General features: G+C 45.9%; 1 protein-coding gene across 4 annotated transcripts in view; it reads right to left on the reverse strand.

Moving 5' to 3' along the window:
• The window catches only part of FKBP8 (FKBP prolyl isomerase 8), a 1,109,098-nt gene that overhangs the window by 970,752 nt on the left and 117,582 nt on the right, over positions 1-20,764 (reverse strand). Inside the window, exon 2 of one of the 4 annotated variants that reach the window (XM_069649287.1) lies at positions 6,447-6,483. The exons of the other annotated variants lie outside the window; for them this stretch is intronic. Within the exon in view, the coding sequence (XP_069505388.1) occupies positions 6,447-6,469 (23 nt within the window). The 5' untranslated portion in view covers positions 6,470-6,483. The remainder of the gene's footprint in view (positions 1-6,446; positions 6,484-20,764) is intronic. 4 annotated transcript variants of the gene reach the window in all.

Here is a 20,764-nt window from a genome sequence, read left to right on the forward strand (position 1 = left end):
CTCCTTTTTTGAAAGAGCCGTGTAAGGATGGCAGCAGGGTTTCCGTATGTGGTTCAGTGCAGTTAAATCCTTCACTGATGGTATGAGGAGGGAGGAGTTATAAAGTGAAAATGCTGTTTTGTTCCTTTCAGGGGCATTCTGCTCATCTGGTCCTGGAACCGGAACCGATAATCGTTGCGACCTGCAGAGCCACCCGGGTGCTTCTCATTTCGCCTACGGGCCGCCACCCGGGTGCTTCTCATTTCGCCTACGGGCCGCCACCGTACCCCCGCGTCCACGGGCTGGGAGGCTTATATGCGGGTGCAGCGATTCCAACGCTGCAGTCCCCGGCTTCCTGTGCTCGCATAGTGTTACGCTCACCTGGCTCCCACAGGGGCGTTGATCTGAACTGGACAGCTGCGGCCTCCACCAATGTGACGCGTAGTGCCGAGATGGCGGGCTGGACTGGACTAGCTCACCTAGCTTCGTTTGCTTGGCCCGTAGGAATATTCTTCTGCAAATGGAGAAAGGGAATTAACCACCCGTGGTGTTCAGCGTTAACCCTCCCCACACCCGCTGTTCTCCCCACTGATCACCTTTGATGTCCCCTCTTATAGTCTCACCTGATGGTTTGTAAAGATGAGCTCTCCATCCTGCATTGAGCGCAAGAGCGCGTTGATAACCAGTTGCTTCACTGGCTCGAAGGAATCGGGGAGTTCCAGAACAATATTGACTCTGAGATTCCCGGCAAGACGCCGTAAGTATGTAGTTCGTAAGAGTTCAAATGTCTGACTTTCACTCTTGTCCGTTTCCTTGCAGGTTGCAGCTTGACCCTAGCGAAGAGTTCCTCGTGGCAACCGGTAATATTCAGGTAAGGATTTGTATTATCCAACACAGTTCGATAAAATAATGTCAATATGTAACCTGTTGCTTTCTCCCTTATTCAGGCACTGAGAGAAAATATGAAGTCTCAGGGAATGATGCCTCCGGCGGTAAAATCAGGTTAGTCTATTGTGGCGAAGAGGTTTCCCCTTTTTTGTTCCTTTGTTTCACCTTGCTGTCCTTTTGTTTTCCCTTAGGGGCCGGGGTTCGGCAAGGATGCAGTGGAAGCTGCGCCGACCCGTGAAGAGGAATAGTACCCCCGGTGGTAAAATCAGGTAAGGTAAGTCTATGGGGGGTAACCAATATTGCCTCTGTGTATTCCCTTGGCTCACCTTGCTGTTCTTGTCTTATCTTAGGTGCTGGAGTGCGGCGGGAGCATGCAGAAGGATGCGGTGGGATGTGAAGATGCTGCGAAGGCCGGTGAGTTCAGCGCGGCGCTGCTACAGGCAAGGCAACGCGCATAAAATAACTTTCTTCCAGCTCGAAGGCACGATGGATCGGGAATTCAGGTAAGGATCAAAGGTATTACTCTTGTTCTAACCTTTTATCCCCTTTTTCTAGGAGCTCCGGACTCGAGGCGGGCGTGGCACAGGACTGGATGCTGAACAACGCGGATGCAGGCACGGTGAGCGTTACGCTGCTGGATGCAGAACAACACGAAGCGTGTGCTGCCCTTCGGGCGTGGTTTAAATAGCCTCCAAAGTAGTCCCAGGTAAATATTCCTTCCCAGCCCCACCCAAGTAAAAAACAAGTCCCTTAGGTAAAGTAGTCCCTTCCAAGCCTCCTTTGGCTTGGGGCTCTTGCAGCATGGTCTGCATAAGGTGAGTTTGCAGCATGGTCTACATCAGGTAAGTTTTAATCTATGAGCATGGCGCCTATGGCGCCAGGACTGACTCTCCATATGAGCCCCTAGCAGGGGTTGTTGGGTTTGCTTAGTATAACTTGATGCCTGCTTCCGGGGTTGCTGGACTTGGTCTGGGTCCCCAGGGGTAGGCATCATGACACATAGGACCGGAGTCCGCCACTCGCCCCAGGACATATGGGGTGCTTCCACTATTCGGACCGCTCCTGGCAGTTGGGGCCAACGGGAACAAATATGCGCATCAGTGACTCCCCAGAGGCGCACGCTCGCCTTACCTGGCCTGTCCCGCGGCCGTTCACACACGGGGTGCCTCCTCTGATCAGAGGATTTCTTCTCCTTTTTCTCGGATGACCGCCATTTTGTTTACTCCAGTCTGCGTCTCTGGGGGACTTCGCTCGCCCCTATCTGCCGTTCCTTGGATTATGTGGGTTCCGGCTTATCAGCAATTGCTCCTCATATTCATAGGCTGATGCCTATGTTTCTGACTTCGAAAGGCTAGTGTAAACGCACTTTCTCCGGATGAGTGCAGGATCTCCAGGAGCTCTTCCAAGAGCACGTCTACTCACATGGCCTTCAAGCCACGCTCCCCACAAAAGTTAATGATAATGGCAGTCCCAATTATCAAGGAGAATAACAATCGTAGAAATCAAATTTTAAAGTGAACCGCAAACCTGCCACAATTCCCAAATAATGAGATCAAACGAAAATGGTGAAATAAAACCATGTAATTTAAAGTAATCCAACCTGGACTTTGCAGGAGCAAAAGCTATACTGATAACTAAAAACACCAAGTAGGCAGTCATAGAACCAGAGGATATAGCTGAAACTATGCCAAGCTTTGAAGTACTAAAGTATAGAGCACAACTGGAAGTTAACGTTTACACTACCCCTGTTGACAATGATAAAAATGGGTAAAACAGCTATGCCAGTTAGCTCAATTAAATGTCGAACAAATTCCTCTGGGGTGTGTGAGGGCGGGGGGGGGGGCAGATAATGGACCAGAGGACAACACTGCTGTGGTCATCGTAGCGAATGTGTAAGTCTCCAATCGTTTCACCATCCTTAGAAATTAGACCGCATAAATTCCAGCCCCTGTTCACACTAATGAACCCCCTCCCATCCCCAAGACCCTAGGAAATATAGTGTGGGCTACCACCCAAGCAAATGTAAACCTTAAACCAAAAAAGGGAGTCAAACAGCAAAGCAAAGATTGGGGGAAAAACAAAAATAAAAAACCAACACAACACCTATGTAGACATATTGAGCAACCTTTTTGTTCTGGCTGTCTAACCTTGAAAAACTAAAATGAAGGGCTAAATACAAAATTAAACGTGATTGGAGAACTCTTTTCCATAAAAGCCAGCATTAATTACTCATAAACGTTAGAAAGGAACATGGCAAATAATACCACTGTTATAGGCCACAAGAGTGGACACAAATAATGACAACCAAATAGACAATGTTGTAATCACAAGCAAATCTCCAGAAATAAAAGCCTGCGAGAGTCGAAATTCAAAGAGGGGTTAGAAAAGTGCGCAACAAGATTGGCAATGTGGCTGAAGGTTAGGTTTTATGAAACGTGCACACCTGTGGACTGAGTCTAATCTTAACATAAGCATTGAATTAAATGCAGCAATACTAAGTCTCAGGAGGATCGCTCAGGGAAAACGCTCTCGCCTTGTAAGCAAGTCGACGCGAAGCAACACAGGTTCAATCTCTGGGTCCACGCTTAGAAACCTCTGGGTATTAAGCACATTATAAATAACCAATTATAATTATAAAATCAAAATACTACCAATACATCTTTACAATCGTCCAGGTGATCCAACAGGACTCTACACTAAATACCATAGGAAGAAATTGAGACGCATGGAAAAGAGGAAGTATTAATTGTCGCAGGCGATTTCAATTTGAAATTTAAACCCATTGACATTATTCAGGGATAATGGAGGAAGAGCATCACAGCTGGGATATACCCCCTTCAGTCTCAAATAAACAGAGATGAGAGCATAAACTGGCCCTACCGACACCAGAGGTTCTTACAAGTATAGGCCTTTGAGCATGCAACAGCTGACCACAGGAGATAATCTAGCAAAGGATACATTTAGGAGGGGTAACTATGCATCTGCGATACAGCACATACTACAGAATTTAGAATAATGGAAAAGAGTAAAGCGCTTCAAGGTTAATTCTAGAGATGGAAGCAACCATAACCCTTTGCAATTAACTCTAGCTCTGAGGGGCCTTACAATTGCAAAATAAAGTATAGAATGTGATCAAATAAAGAACCTGCAAGTTTTGCCAAACCTGTATCCTCAACTACTCCCGTTATTTGAAGTGACTTTGGTTAATTCACAAAAAAACAACCAGTATGCTATTTATAACCTTTATGATCTAACCATAGAAACTATTGGCCCCCACGTTATGAGTTCTGCTAAAGGGGTAAACACACACACACACACACACACACACACACACACACACACACTGAGAGCTGGTACTTTCAAGAATGTAGGGAGACAAAACCTAAATATTAAATATGATCAAGTCTCCAAATCCCCATGCATCAGATGACAGAAGCATGTAAATCTTAAAAGGAGTTAATAAAAAAAAAAGGGAGAAAAAGATCAATTTTCCAGAAATAAGGAAAAACATTAAATACAGGGAACTCCAAACTTGGTTTTTTGGATCCCATAAAACATTTTGAAGTACCAGTCGAATCATGCATACCTGAAAAGAAAAAATGGTACAATGACAAAAATCCTCTGTACTCTCCCCAATCAATGAATTAAATCAATGGATTTCTATAACAAGCAATACAGTCCCACTTATAACAAAAAGCAAAGTGGAACAAGCCATACAATCACAAAGAGCTGAAAAAGAATCAGGCCCCAATGTAATCTTGATTGAACTCCTCAAGGCGAAATAGATATTTGGGCACTGTATTTGATGGTTGTTTTCAACGTAATATGTTCACAAGGTTGGAGAGCTAAAAACGGCGCTTGATCACAGACTCTAATTTACAGAATTCCTTAAAAGGCAAAAGATTCCACTCTATCTGATGAAGGCAATCTTCTGACTTTATCTCAATAAAACTCAATAAAACTGCCTCAGTCAGATGGGTTGTGGGAGGCAAGAAAAAGCGTTTTGAAGTTGAAAAAGGGGGAAGGCAAGGCTGTGTCCTTGCACCAAGTTTATTCTGTATCTATGTGAACGATATGCAAGCAGACGCACCAATGCTTAGCCGGAGAAAATCCAGATTTTGTTTTCAGATGATGGAGGGCCCAATATCAAAAACAATTAGTGGTGATCTAAAAATAGTGTTAGGTTAAGGGATGCTAGGTCAGGTGACACTATGCCATGATAAATTCAGGGACCACAGTAACTAGTCAGTTTCCTGGGACCTTCCTTCTAACTGCCCACTGACAACTCAATGACACTGCAGTGCCACTCAGTCTTACATCTATGGTCAAATTAAGCTGGATATGCATCATGAACTACCACATGACAAATCCAACCATGCACCTCATTACAACCACAACATTCCCATGCTGGCAGGTACCATCAAACTGTGGTGCAATTTGCATTTAAATATCTAGAAAGCCTGTTGTTTCCAACGGGTAACCCACATGTACTCCTAATGGACAGGGTCCTTCAAAGAAATCTTCACAAAATAGTATAAATGTCAAAATACCTTGAACTTTCCCTCTGTAAATACCTCCCCTCTCGAGTCCTTCGCTCATCTACTTCTAACTCCCTCAGGGTCAGTCAATTTTCAAAGAAACAAGCTGGGGGCAGATTTCTTTCTTAAGCTGGGGCCTCCCGTTGGAACAGAATTCCAACCACCTTGAAACTTGAGGGGAACCATCTCTGGATCTGGAAGCACCTCATGACCTTCCTCTCCGCCTCTGCCTTTGCCCCTCTTCTCCCCCGTTTATCTGCTTCTCTCATGGCACTGTGCACCTGGCCACCCTCTGTCCTTCAGGCCCAGGTATCTGCTCACCCTGCCTCCGGGACACCCCTGGCACTGGGATTGTATCTTTACCCATGCAGTCCCCCACACTTCTTCTGCACTTATCAGCTATTTCCTATCTGACTAATCATGCACTTTCGGGCTGCACTACATTTTCATTGCATTTATTTATTTCACTTATTTATTCTTTTATCTCCTCTGCTCCGCACTTTCCATTTCTCCCCGTACCATGTAATTTCCCCCTTTTCCATGCACTTGCGCGTTCTTAATGTCACTGCGCCTAGTAAGATTGCTATTTTTGTTCTCCCTTGTTCCCCTCCCTTCGCTTGGTCTCTGAAACACTTGTGCATGAGCGCGATATAAATAAAATATCATAATTTTAATCATACTCTCATAAACAAAGAATTCATGCAATTAAACATACCCAATGTTTGGGCTAATGTCTCTGCTATATGAGTAGCTTTTTTAAAGAACAATTTCGAACTCAAAGGCTAGTAAACAAACCTATAAAGGACTTAAAACAGTACAGCTAAATGTAAAAAATGAAATCACAAATTTCATATTTAGATGCCAATGCGTTTCAGAAATTACATTGTATCCGTCTTCAGGGATATAAGCTGTCCTTTCATAGCCGTTTAAAAATCTTGTACATTCATCTGTAACCTACAACAGGTAATAATTGTCATATATTTCATTAACCTTTCAAAGGAAACCTGCTCATATGGTAATTATTAATCATGTAAAACTAACCTTAGATTTGAGTGAATTCGCATAGATCGATTCCAACCTGTAATAAAGTTCACACTGTTACTAGGAGCCACAATTAGCATATGGTGTATGCCCATTATATCCTAGCTAAAGTAACAAACGACACTTACCCAGCTGGTTTCCTTGTCAATATGCTGGGTACCATAAGATAATTCCTCCTTATTCTCAATGTAAAAAAACACTCTTATTCTTAACCTAGTGTTTTAAGGTGGCCTGAATCAGCACCCCACCTATGTCTATTGAGATATTCTGCAGAGTTGTATGGGGGAATTAACCCCTCCTCCCCCACAGTGATATACAGGTGTCCTCCCCATGCTGTTAGGAATCAGTGTTTCCATGGCTAGCTCCGCTTTGCTGAGCCGCAGGAGCGCTCATGTCTTTTACTTTAACTTGGATATGGGTATCGTGCATTGCACATATCGTATATGATCCACCTGGCATGATCCCCACCGATTCCTACAAGCATACGGGCCACGGGTATTCACAAAAGATAGTCTTGAGCAGACGGACTGCGGGGCAGCAGACCGGCAACATCAGTCGGGTGCACCGCAGCCGTCCATAAATCACTTGCGTTCCCATGGTAATGGCCTGCCGGCTGACGCTTTCGCGTTACGCCTACGTGGTGGCCATTTTGGATTGGGAGTCTCACTGATCAGTGTATCCCTCACTAATGAAGCAAATAAATTTAGCGCTGATTAACTTCACGCAGATTCTATTCATAGATATATCCATCAGGTCAAAAGTAAAGCTAATTAGTGTTTGTTTCAAATATGATATGGCATTTATAACACACCTATACACAAGTGTTTCAAGGCACGACAAGGCAAGGGAGGGGAACAGGATAAAGAGACAACGATCTTACTAGGCCAGCTGACTGAGACTGTGCAAGTGCAGGGGAGGTGGGAGAAGGGGAAAAGTGTGAGGGGCAGGGGAAGTGCAGTACATAGGATAAACAGTAAATAAGATATGTTACGAGTAGGTGTCCCCGACTAATATACTCAACACTGATTTGCTAAGTGCAAATCATTTTCATAAGTATATATTTCGGATCAGTATTAAAGCTTATAGGCTTCAAGTGTGCATTTGTAATGGCTAAAATGTATGATACTTAGCGGCAGCAATCCATTCCATGCAATGTTGTTCCACGCACCCTAATCTGGCAGATCCACTCTGCTCACATTCTATCGCCCTCAATCCTCATACTACTTTCCATATTACTAAGTGACTGTGAATATACACTTCCTCACAGGAAATTCCTGCTCACATTCTGTAACAAGTATAAATTGCCATCCAAGGGCAGTGTACACCTAAACTCTCAGGGGGTTCCTGCTCACATTCTGTAGCTGTTTATGCGGACCATGGAGTCGATGGCACTCTCCCAGGAAAAACCAGCTTCATTGGAACCTACTCTCTGTAAGGACAATCCCACCTTGTCAAACGATGGTAGTAGATCCTGAATAAACGTTCCCTGAACTTAATACTATTGACCACTGAAGGACTAGCTCAAAACCGGAGTACTTTGGATGATGAAATAAATTCTATAAAGCAGACTGAGTGGTAATCGCTCACAGGAGCAGGCAGATTCATCAGAGATATTAGAGGAAGCCAATAAAAAAATAGACCAGTACAAAAAGGAACTTGAGGCAAAAAAGATCAGGAAATTCAGGAGAGATACTCAGGACTATAAATGAGACAATCTACAGTTGGCAATACTACCAACAAAGAACACCCAAATTCAATAAACCGGGTGCCCCTCAACCAAGGGGATCGGACAAGAGAACAATATCCTCCGACACATCTAGCACCGAACTAGAGGCAGTCCTGAGACTGGAAGTAGACCCAGTAGCGACAGCGTCCGCCTCAACGATTCTGAGCAAAGTACCATTTTTAGAAATGGACAGACCCGACCAGGGAAGAAAAGAAATCCATACCACAGAGGAAAACGGCACCAACAAAGAGGACATAGTGGTGAACATTTCAAAACATCAACTATCCAAATTCGAAAAGGGAATTCTACAGAAAGGACTAACATTTGTGCCACAACAAAGCAGCACTCTGCTTAAACATTTTTTCAAATTGATGAGGAAACTAAAATTGAAAATGTTTGACTCACTGGAGACAACGAGTAACAGTGAGGAAGGCCCTCATTTCCTAGAGATGACACCAAAGAGAACTTTTTACTCAAAGGTGCAGAATACAATCTTAACAGCGTTTGAAAAACAGGTTCTGGAGGGTCTTAAGAAAATATCATTCCAACACAGGAAGCATGGTAACTTCACACGCACTGAGCGACAAGCTTTAAAAAGTCTGCTTGATAACTAGGATCCATTTTCAAGCCAGCAGAGCAGGGTGGTGCCCTTGTATTGATGGACAAAACTAAAATATCTCAAAGTGGCGGAAAGGCAACTTGACAACGGTGAGACCTATAGAGAAATCTCGTTTGATCCCACCATGAAAGTGCTAGTACTCATCAAGGAGACTCTGGATGAAGCTGAAAACAGAGGGGTAATCTCTGAAAATTCTTGGAGGTGGAAGACCCGGTGATGCCGGTATTCTACATACTGCCCAAGATACATAAAGATTTGGACAACCCAACAGGACGACCAATTATAGCAGCAATGGGCAGCCTACTAGAACCTATAGCCAAATATGTGGTCATACAACCGCATATACAAGATAGTCTAACGTATTTTAAGGACACAACTTTTTTTTTAAAAGACTTACCACAGTTTATCAGGGGACGTGACATCCTCTTTACCATGGACTTCACCTATCGGTACACTAACATAGTATATGATGCAGGCCTGGAGGCCTTAGAGTGGCTACTTTTGCCATCAGATTCATGTGCAGCTGATCTAAATTTTGTTCTAACCTGCCCAAAACTTGTTTTGTTGAACAATTTTTTTAGGTTTGGCGCAAGTCTTTCTACAAGTGTCGGGCACGAGTATGGGAGTGGCAATGGCACCCAGCTATGTAATCGCGTACATGTTATATCTAGAAACAGAACATGTGTTGGAATCACTGCGATGGATGTACGCTACATCGATGATGTGTTCGGCATATGGGCCAGCTCCATCACCATGATGAACCAAATGTATCTACAGATACAATTTACAACAGAGTTTAGTAATAAGATAAACTTTCTAGATGTAGAAATAGATCTAGGGAATTCCACCTTGAATACAAGGATCTTCACCAAACCAACGAACCGCAACAGCCTGTTATTGGCAGCCAGTTTCCATGCTAAAAACTGACAATTGACAGTGTGCCTCTGAGCCAATTCATGAGATATCATCGTAACTTCTCTAATACAGACGAGTACAAGCGACAGGTGAATACCCTAAAGGACACATTCCAGAAAAGGAGATACAATAAGGACTTAATCCAAGGGATTTCTGAAAAGGTAGAGCTCAAATCAAGAGAGTCTCTACTCGCACCTAAACCATCTAAACCCGACCGTCTCTAGTATATATCACAAGGCACTCCAAACAGAGTGCAAAAAGAAAAGTGATCAAGCAGTACTGGCATGATGCAAACAGACCTGGTTTTTCACAGCCTATATCCCGAGTTACCCACTTTTACATATAGGAATAGCCAGGCACTACGAAACATACTGGTGAGGGCAACACTAAATTTCACAATAGACCAAACATGCGGTACACAGGCACGCAACCATGTGGTAATTGCCAGCACACTGGGAATATAATAAGAGGAAACAAGATCACAAATCCCCATTCAAGCAGAAAAATGTAATTAAGACAATTGTGCACGTGTCTATGAATGTAGTATATGCCTTGAGGTGTCCATGTGGGCATGACAAAGCGGAAAGCAAAAGTTCTGTTGGACTGAACACAAATGAAACATTAGAAATAAGAGCATGAGATCCCCAGTGGCAACCCACTGCATTGAGGCGAGGCAATTTAGCTCAGCTAAAATGTGTGATTCTGGAACAAGTTCTACTGTCCAGTAGAGGAGGTGACTTGCACAGAAAATGGGGGCGGAGAGAGAAAAAGAGAGACAAAGATTGGATTTATCAGTTAGATTCACTCATCCCGCGTGGTATGATCTGTGAATGGGACCTCATGTGTTTCCTGTAGTGCATTAGAGTATATCAGGGTTGAATGCAGGCAAAATACCCCTGGGCAGAGCGATTATGTGGGAACACAGGGGCGGGACGTACATTTCCCCTGTATATTGTGAACAGGTTTTGCCTGGGAGAGTACCATGGATGCCATGGTCCCCATAAACAGCTACAGAATGTAAGAAGGACCCCCCTGAGAGTTTAGGTGTACAGTGCCCTTGCATGGCAATGTATACTAGTCACAGAATTTGAGCAGGAATTTCCTGGGAGGAAGTGTATATTCACAGTCACTTCGTAATATGGAAAGTAGGAGGAGCATTGACGGCGATAGAACGTGAGGAGACTGAATCTGCCAGAGTAGGGTGCACAGAACAGATTGCTGCTGCTAGGGATCATACATCCTAGCCATTACAAATGCACACTTGAAGCCTATAAGCTTTCTTACTGATCCGAAATGTATACTTATGAAAAGTATTTGTGCTTAGTAAATCAATGTGGAGTATATTAGTCAGGGACACAGTCATTACATATGTGTAACAAACGCCAATTAGCTTTATTTTTTACCTGATGGATATATCTACGAATAGAATCTGTGTGAAGTTAATCAGCGCTAAGTTTATTTGCTTCATTAGTGAGGGATACAACAAAACAAGTTAGACTCCTAATCATCCTTCTCTAAATACGACTGACTGCCACGCAAGCAGGATTCTATCAGTTCCTCATTTATTCATGTGCATACCTTTTAAAATTAGCTTTTCACAGCTATATGTCCTTTTAAAAGTTATGAAGATCTTATGAGTACAACCACACTGTTTTCAAAGTGTGGTGCAGCTTTGCCCCTTATTTCCCCTTCCGCAAGTTAACAGACAGATGTAATGCATTCAAGGGACTCAGGACTATGCAGACCAGGTAAACAAAACAAATATAAAAAAACATTGAAACAAAAAAAAGAAATAATAATAAATTGCAACCACAAGAAGAGCCCCCTTTGAAACGGCAGCTCACAACTTAAGTATATGTTATGCAAAATGTGTATAGCACCTACAATTGTCATGACTTCTTAGGTTGTCCGGGAGGTTTGCGGCTGACATTATGAGCATACACTATAATCAGTACCTTTCAACATGAGGACATGGCAAGACACGTTTGCTATTGCATGCAAATTAAACGATTTTGGCAAGATGGTAGCTGCAACATTAGATTTATAAAATCTGCGCGTTCGGTGTGGGACACTGTGAGATTTGCTATGTCAGTGAATATGAAATTGCTGACAAATTGAAATTGGCATGGGACTCATCCAGCTAATTGACAGGGATGCCATTCTAAAAAGGCGAGGCAAGCAACGTGCATAAACACGCTATCTCCCCTACAGCAGCCGATAGAGTTAAGGGCTCTGGAATAATGTACATTCATATGACATGACTGTAGTCCTGCAGTAGTAAAGAGATATGGAGGGCTTTCTAAACTCATCAGCCCTAGACAGTGCTCCAGATCAAATGTGGAAGTGGGAGTAAAATTATTTTTTAGGCAGTAAAAATGTAATTCGCATTCTCAATGGGAGTATTTTTATAAGCAAGTAATAATATATGTTCTAACTGGAAAACAGAATTAAAAGAAATATTTCTTTACACCTAGTTCTCTATGCACATTAAAAGATACAGGTTTACTTCTTCCTATCAGGCATAGATGGTTTCTTCCGGTGTTACTAGATGCACTACAGGTCCAAACATATCCATTGACCTGTGTGAGTGAGAGCAGGGGCACAACATTCTACGTGTCTTTTTGACTCCCTATTTTTAGGGAGTATTTGCCTAATTTAGGGAGTAAAAGTGGCCGATACACCCCGTATCTATAGGGATGACAACTCCTTCAGAGACGAATGTTTAGTCTGCACGGCAGAGAAACAAATTGCACCAGAGCGAACTACGCTTTTGGCTGATAAAATTGATACCATTGAGTTGACTAACAATGGCATACAATATGTTAGCGCCAAGACACTGATCAGTCGGAATTCTGCGCTGTATGCATTGTGAATATTGTATTAGGATATTAAATGCAGAGTTGGGTTGGCGGGAAGTATACTTGGCACAGGCGGAGGGCACTTAAGCTAACAATGCAGTGCGGCCCTGCTAACCCTTCAAATGTTGGGAGGGGGACTAACTTCAGAGAGTGTGGTAGATGGGGGGGGGACTTGCCTGTTAGGCAGAATTATATGCAGTACCCTTTGTGAACAATACACACAATTAGGACTACAAGTGACAGCACAATTTCACCTTTGGTACAAGCCTGTACTACACAGTTATAGTGGTAGCAGTAGCGGAACAGCCAGGCCTATCTCAAGAGTAAGTGAGCAGTACAAATAGTACACAAAGGACAGCAATTACTATGGTTCTGGCAAACAATGACTCTAGGTTTCAAAGTAAAAGAATATATATGTATATATATTTATTTACTGAACAGTTGTATAACATTTCACTATTCTAAGCAAGTAGAAAAAGTCAGGCATAAATACACCACACCACTTCCCTTAAAATTCCAGACAAGTTAAGCTCACACAATGAAGTGGGAGCAAAATGGCACTCCAGCAATTTAAAAGGGAGGGAAAGACAAAGAAAGAAAAAGGGCAACACCAAGGGCTCGTTGAGATGGAAGTCCGACGGCACCCTGGGCATGAAGGAGGGGTGCGTCCTCAGCACCACCCTCGACTCGTGGAATGTCAGGTATGGAGGTTTACAGAGAGGGCCTGGATCTCTCCCACTCGTCGTGCAGGGTGATGGCCACCAGAAACGCTGTCTTCCATGATACGAACTTCAACGGTGCCCAATGCAGAGGCTCGAATGGCGGCCCCATGAGCCTGCTCAGCACCACGTTCACTGGCGGGAATGATCGGAACAGTCCCTTCATAAACTCGTCCACCAGGCGATGAGACCACAGGGATGATCGCCCCGGAGTTCTGGTGTAGCGGGAAATCGTTGCTAGATGTATCTTTATGGAGGCATGGGCTAGCCCCGCCTTGGCCAGCGACAGAAGGTACGGCAGCACTTGAGGGGCCGTAATCCACAGAGAGTTAATCTTCTGTACACAGTACCAGTCAGAGAACCTCTTCCATTTGTGTCCGTAGCATTTGAGAGTTGAGGATGCCTTGGCCTTTGCAAGCACCTCCTTACAGTCCGCCGGGATATCATACCTTCCAAACTCTAGTGCTGCAGGAGCCAGGCCTGCAGGTTCAGCGACCCCGGGTTGTGATGGAGAATAGCTTCTCCTTTTCTGGAGAGATCTGCGCCCGTCGGCAGTTTGACTGGGGGTGACGCTGACATGAATCCAATTTTTGTATTGCCTAGCGCACACCTGGATTAAAGATATTTACAAAATTTGTAGAAAATTAGCGGGGTGCCGGGGAGAATAACAACCTTGACACTGGGTTGTTTTAACCTATGTAGAACCAACATATTGTCCACAAGCTTGTGGAACTCTCCCGTCCCCTGCACACTCTTTTAAACTGCATAGACAGTCGACATTTTTACACAATAGTAGTAGTAAGTTTCTTTAAGAAAAGAGAAATTTGTGAGAAAAAACAATTTTCAACACCATGACGTCATCGCGCTTCTACGTGATGACGTCACTATGTAAATAGCGGCCGTTTTCAGCGAGAACCGTGAGGAACGGTTCGAGCTTCAGCACCGGTCATCAGAGCATCTTCTCAGGAAGGAGGTAAGGGAACCAAACCAAGTAGTTTTTACCAGCAGCTTTAAAACCCCATAGCTTTAGTCTAGAGGCCTTCATAGAGTATACTCTATTAAATGATCCCGACCATTGTTCATCCGTAAGGACAGAACATTGCCATTTTCTCAGATAGCACATGTACGTGTTTTTACAGACACAAGCGGAGGATTCTCCCATTGCTGCATTATCTCCATCCCTGAAGACTCTCACTTCGTACTACAGCGACTTGTTCCAATGAAGAAGTAGCTTTTTACAAAAATACAGAAAGGTAATATTTTTACTCTCAGATAGACATGATTAGATTTTCCTTCACAAATTCAGATCTCTCTTTTAACTGAGCTTTTTCTACTGTTTTTCTATCACATCTACAGGTTGTATAGCAACTGAGATATTCAACAACTATTGGGTTGACATTACTGTTAATAATAAATCCAGTCAGGATATTCCACATTGGACATCCAGGTGATTATTGTAAAAAGTTTTTTCTCAAGAGTTAAATGACAGTTATAAGTGAGAACCTAAAAATCTGATTACTGTATCATATATTGTAGGCGAACCAAAGATTAACGGTAAAGAAGAGGGCTAACAAATCCTGAAGAAGGGGACACCCCGAAACGCGTCGAGAAAACATTTATTATCACTTACTATGGATATTACATGTGAAAAGTTAATTTTGTAGAAAGTGTGATAAACACATTGTATGCCCTTGAATTATATTATTGAATGTGACTTCAAAATGAATACGATTATGTTATCATGTTCACTAAAACCGGATGATGAATGAATTGAAATTCATATCTATAACAGATAATTTAAAACTAAATTAAAATTGATGGTCTCCATCACTCTGTTTTACACCAACAGTGTCGAAAATTGGTTTCTCTCACAAATTTCTCTTTTCTTAAAAGAAACTTACTACTACCATTGTGTAAAAATTTCGACTGTCTATACAGTTTAAAAGGGTGTGCAGGTGACGCTGACATGGCCAGAAGGTCCGGAAACCAGATCTGCCTCGGCCACGCCAGTGCGACCAGGGGAATGAGAAGGCATCGGCCATGCTCCCCGGCTGGGGAAACCTGCTGGCGAACCTCCGGCACTTGGTGTCCGTCGCAAATAGGTCGATCTGGGGATTGCCCCATCGTTGGAAAAGTAGATCCACTTGATCCTGACGCAGTTCCCACACACAAGCGCAGCTCCCTGCTGAGCGAGTCGGCGATGGTGTTCTTTATTCCTGCCAGATGGAAGGGTACCAGAAACACCCCTTGGGCAACGGCCCACTGCTCCTTGGATAGGGCTGGGGATCTGGTGCCTCCCTGCTTCCGGATGTAGAACATAGTGGTGGTGTTTTCGGTGAAGATCCTTACCACCTTGCCCTTGAGGGACGGGAGGCATGACCTGAGGGCCCAGGACATGGCTCGGAGCTCCAGGACCTTGATGTGTAGGGACCTCCGCTCCGGGAGCCAAAGGCCTCTTGCGTGGAGAACTCCGGTGTGCGCTCCCCATCCCTCCAGGGAGGCGTCCGTCGTCACAGTCTCCTAATGTGCCGGGGCCTCGAAGTCCATACCCGTCAAGACCAGATGCGCGCAGGTGCCCCCACCACCAGATTGCTTGGCAGAAGGTCTCGTTGAGCGAGATTTTGTCTTCGAAGCAGCCCGCTGCCTGCATCCAGCGGGCGTCGAGGAACTCTTGCAGTGGACGCATTCCGCAACCTACACAGGTGCATGAGATAGATGCACAAGGACATCATGCCGAGCAGGGACTTGATGGACCTCACCCTGGCCATGTCCATGGTCGACAGCCGTTGCACTTTGCCCAGGATGACCTTTGTCCTTTCCTCCGACGGAGAAGCCAGTCGCGCCACTGTGTCGAGCCTGGCTCCCAGGAACAGGGCGACTTGCGACAGCACCAAGTGGGATTTTGCGAAGTTGATCGAGAAACCCAGATCCGTGAGCAGTTGGGCATCTTAGCTGTGTGCACAATGGCGAGTTCTCTGGTCTTTGATCGGATGAGCCAATCGTCCAGGTAGGGGTAGACGTGGATCCCCTGCAGGAGCAGCCGCACCGCCACTGGTGCTAGGCCCTCCGTGAATACCCTGGGCGCCGACTTCAATCCAAAGGGAAGGGCCTTGAACTGATAGTGTCGCACTTGGACACGAATCTCAGGAACTTTCAATGTCTTTTTAGGATGGGGATGTGGAAGAAGGCATCCTCCAAGTCCAGCAATGATAGGAAGTCGCCTTCCTCCAACTGTCTCAGCACGTGCTGGAGGGTGACCATCCGGAACTTCTGGGACTTGATGTTTTTGTTCAGACGAAGGTCCAGGATGGGACGCCAGACGCTGGTCTTCTTGCTTACTAGGAAGTATCGCGAGTACACTCCGGAGCTTCTTTGGAATGAGCTTGATGGCTTTCTTCAGCATCGCCCTTACTTTCAGCAGCATTTGAGGGATGTGGTTTTCCTTCCTGGCCATATGGAATATGAGGCACTTCTTTACAAACTCAAGAGTGTGTCCGTGGGCCAGGGCATCCAGCACCCACCGGTCGGTGGAGATGGACTCCCACACGCTGACGAACTTTGCCAGCCGGCCTCCCACCGGGGTGCTCAGGTGGGGGCCCGACGCTACGGTCGTTTCAATCCTGCTTGGCGGCAGCCTTGCCGACTACGAGATCCTCCAGACTTGCCGCGTCCCCTGTAGGCCTCCTGCGACGAGGAGCAGGCCGCTTGGCGGTATGTCGAGGAGCTGCCGCCGAATCCTTTGGAGGCACCTTGCTTGCCTCCGGTGTTCCGAAAGGGCGGCCGTCGTCGTTGCAGAACACCCAAGGCCCGAGTCGTCTCCGTGTCGGCCTTGATGGCCTGCAGTGACTCGTCCACTGTCTTGCCAAACAGATTGTTCCCGTCTAATAACATGTCCAGAACTCTGGTCTGCACGTCTTGGCGGAAATCGGTTGCCTTGACCCAACCATGCCGGCAAAGGCAAACGCTGTTGCCCATCTGGCGAAAACCGGTGTCGGCAATGTTCATGGCCACCGTTATGGCGTGGTCCGACGCCACCTCACCTTTCTGAAGGATCTTCAGGGCTTCCGCCCTCTTGTCGTCGGGGAGGAAGTCCAGCAGGGAAATTATCTTAAACCACAGCTCCCTGTCGTAGCGGGCCACAATCGCAAGGGCGTTGGCTGCTTTAATCGTCTTTGCCGCCGACGCAATGACCTGCCATCCCATGGCGTCCAGTTTCTTCCCCTCACCGTCCAGCAGGGGGGGGGGGGGGTCGAAGTTTAGGCCGCTGCCCCCACCGCCTTCTTGGCTGCCGTTACAGTCCGCCGGGATATCATACCTTCCAAACTCTAGTGCTGCAGGAGCCAGGCCTGCAGGTTCAGCGACCCCGGGTTGTGATGGAGAATAGCTTCTCCTTCTCTGGAGAGAAGATCTGCGCCCGTCGGCAGTTTGACTGGGGGTGACGCTGACATGAATCCAATTTTTGTATTGCCTAGCGCACACCTGGATTAAAGATATTTACAAAATTTGTAGAAAATTAGCGGGGTGCCGGGGAGAATAACAACCTTGACACTGGGTTGTTTTAACCTATGTAGAACCAACATATTGTCCACAAGCTTGTGGAACTCTCCCGTCCCCTGCACACTCTTTTAAACTGCATAGACAGTCGACATTTTTACACAATAGTAGTAGTAAGTTTCTTTAAGAAAAGAGAAATTTGTGAGAAAAAACAATTTTCAACACTGTTAGTGTAAAACAGAGTGATGGAGACCATCAATTTTAATTTAGTTTTAAATTATCTGTTATAGATATGAATTTCAATTCATTCATCATCCGGTTTTAGTGAACATGATAACATAAACGTATTCATTTTGAAGTCACATTCAATAATATAATTCAAGGGCATACAATGTGTTTATCACACTTTCTACAAAATTAACTTTTCACATGTAATATCCATAGGAAGTGATAATAAATGTTTTCTCGACGCGTTTCGGGGTGTCCCCTTCTTCAGGATTTGTTAGCCCTCTTCTTTACCGTTAATCTTTGGTTCGCCTACAATATATGATACAGTAATCAGATTTTTAGGTTCTCACTTATAACTGTCATTTAACTCTTGCGAAAAAACTTTTTACAATAATCACCTGGATGTCCAATGTGGAATATCCTGTCTGGATTTATTATTAACAGTAATGTCAACCCAATAGTTGTTGAATATCTCAGTTGCTATACAACCTGTAGATGTGATAGAAAAACAGTAGAAAAAGCTCAGTTAAAAGAGAGATCTGAATTTGTGAAGGAAAATCTAATCATGTCCATCTGAGAGTAAAAATATTACCTTTCGGTATTTTTGTAAAAAGCTACTTCTTCATTGGAACAAGTTGCTGTAGTACGAAGTGAGAGTCTTCAGGGATGGAGAGAATGCAGCAATGGGAGAATCCTCCGCTTGTGTCTGTAAAAACACGTACATGTGCTATGTGAGAAAATGGCAATGTTCTGTCCATATGGATGAACAATGGGTCGGGATCATTTAATAGAGTATACTCTATGAAGGCCTCTAGACTAAAGCTATGGAGTTTTAAAGCTGCTGGTAAAGACTACTTTGTTTGGTTCCCTTACCTCCTTCCTGAGAAGATGCTCTGATGACCGGTGCTGAAGCTCGAACCGTTCCTCACGGTTCTCGGGTGTGCAGGTGACGCTGACATGGCCAGAAGGTCCGGAAACCAGATCTGCCTCGGCCACGCCAGTGCGACCAGGGGAATGAGAAGGCATCGGCCATGCTCCCCGGCTGGGGAAACCTGCTGGCGAACCTCCGGCACTTGGTGTCCGTCGCAAATAGGTCGATCTGGGGATTGCCCCATCGTTGGAAAAGTAGATCCACTTGATCCTGACGCAGTTCCCACACACAAGCGCAGCTCCCTGCTGAGCGAGTCGGCGATGGTGTTCTTTATTCCTGCCAGATGGAAGGGTACCAGAAACACCCCTTGGGCAACGGCCCACTGCTCCTTGGATAGGGCTGGGGATCTGGTGCCTCCCTGCTTCCGGATGTAGAACATAGTGGTGGTGTTTTCGGTGAAGATCCTTACCACCTTGCCCTTGAGGGACGGGACGCATGACCTGAGGGCCCAGGACATGGCTCGGAGCTCCAGGACCTTGATGTGTAGGGACCTCCGCTCCGGGAGCCAAAGGCCTCTTGCGTGGAGAACTCCGGTGTGCGCTCCCCATCCCTCCAGGGAGGCGTCCGTCGTCACAGTCTCCTAATGTGCCGGGGCCTCGAAGTCCATACCCGCCGCCAGATGCGCGCAGGTGCCCCCACCACCAGATTGCTTGGCAGAAGGTCTCGTTGAGCGAGATTTTGTCTTCGAAGCAGCCCGCTGCCTGCATCCAGCGGGCGTCGAGGAACTCTTGCAGTGGACGCATTCCGCAACCTACACAGGTGCATGAGATAGATGCACAAGGACATCATGCCGAGCAGGGACTTGATGGACCTCACCCTGGCCATGTCCATGGTCGACAGCCGTTGCACTTTGCCCAGGATGACCTTTGTCCTTTCCTCCGACGGAGAAGCCAGTCGCGCCACTGTGTCGAGCCTGGCTCCCAGGAACAGGGCGACTTGCGACAGCACCAAGTGGGATTTTGCGAAGTTGATCGAGAAACCCAGATCCGTGAGCAGTTGGGCGTCTTAGCTGTGTGCACAATGGCGAGTTCTCTGGTCTTTGATCGGATGAGCCAATCGTCCAGGTAGGGGTAGACGTGGATCCCCTGCAGGAGCAGCCGCACCGCCACTGGTGCTAGGCCCTCCGTGAATACCCTGGGCGCCGACTTCAATCCAAAGGGAAGGGCCTTGAACTGATAGTGTCGCACTTGGACACGAATCTCAGGAACTTTCAATGTCTTTTTAGGATGGGGATGTGGAAGAAGGCATCCTCCAAGTCCAGCAATGATAGGAAGTCGCCTTCCTCCAACTGTCTCAGCACGTGCTGGAGGGTGACCATCCGGAACTTCTGGGACTTGATGTTTTTGTTCAGACGAAGGTCCAGGATGGGACGCCAGACGCTGGTCTTCTTGCTTACTAGGAAGTATCGCGAGTACACTCCGGAGCTTCTTTGGAATGAGCTTGATGGCTTTCTTCAGCATCGCCCTTACTTTCAGCAGCATTTGAGGGATGTGGTTTTCCTTCCTGGCCATATGGAATATGAGGCACTTCTTTACAAACTCAAGAGTGTGTCCGTGGGCCAGGGCATCCAGCACCCACCGGTCGGTGGAGATGGACTCCCACACGCTGACGAACTTTGCCAGCCGGCCTCCCACCGGGGTGCTCAGGTGGGGGCCCGACGCTACGGTCGGTTCAATCCTGCTTGGCGGCAGCCTTGCCGACTACGAGATCCTCCAGACTTGCCGCGTCCCCTGTAGGCCTCCTGCGACGAGGAGCAGGCCGCTTGGCGGTATGTCGAGGAGCTGCCGCCGAATCCTTTGGAGGCACCTTGCTTGCCTCCGGTGTTCCG

This window comes from Ambystoma mexicanum, chromosome 1p, assembly GCF_040938575.1.
Source record: "Ambystoma mexicanum isolate Mex_15411 chromosome 1p, UKY_AmexF1_1, whole genome shotgun sequence".
Taxonomy (NCBI): domain Eukaryota; kingdom Metazoa; phylum Chordata; class Amphibia; order Caudata; family Ambystomatidae; genus Ambystoma; species Ambystoma mexicanum.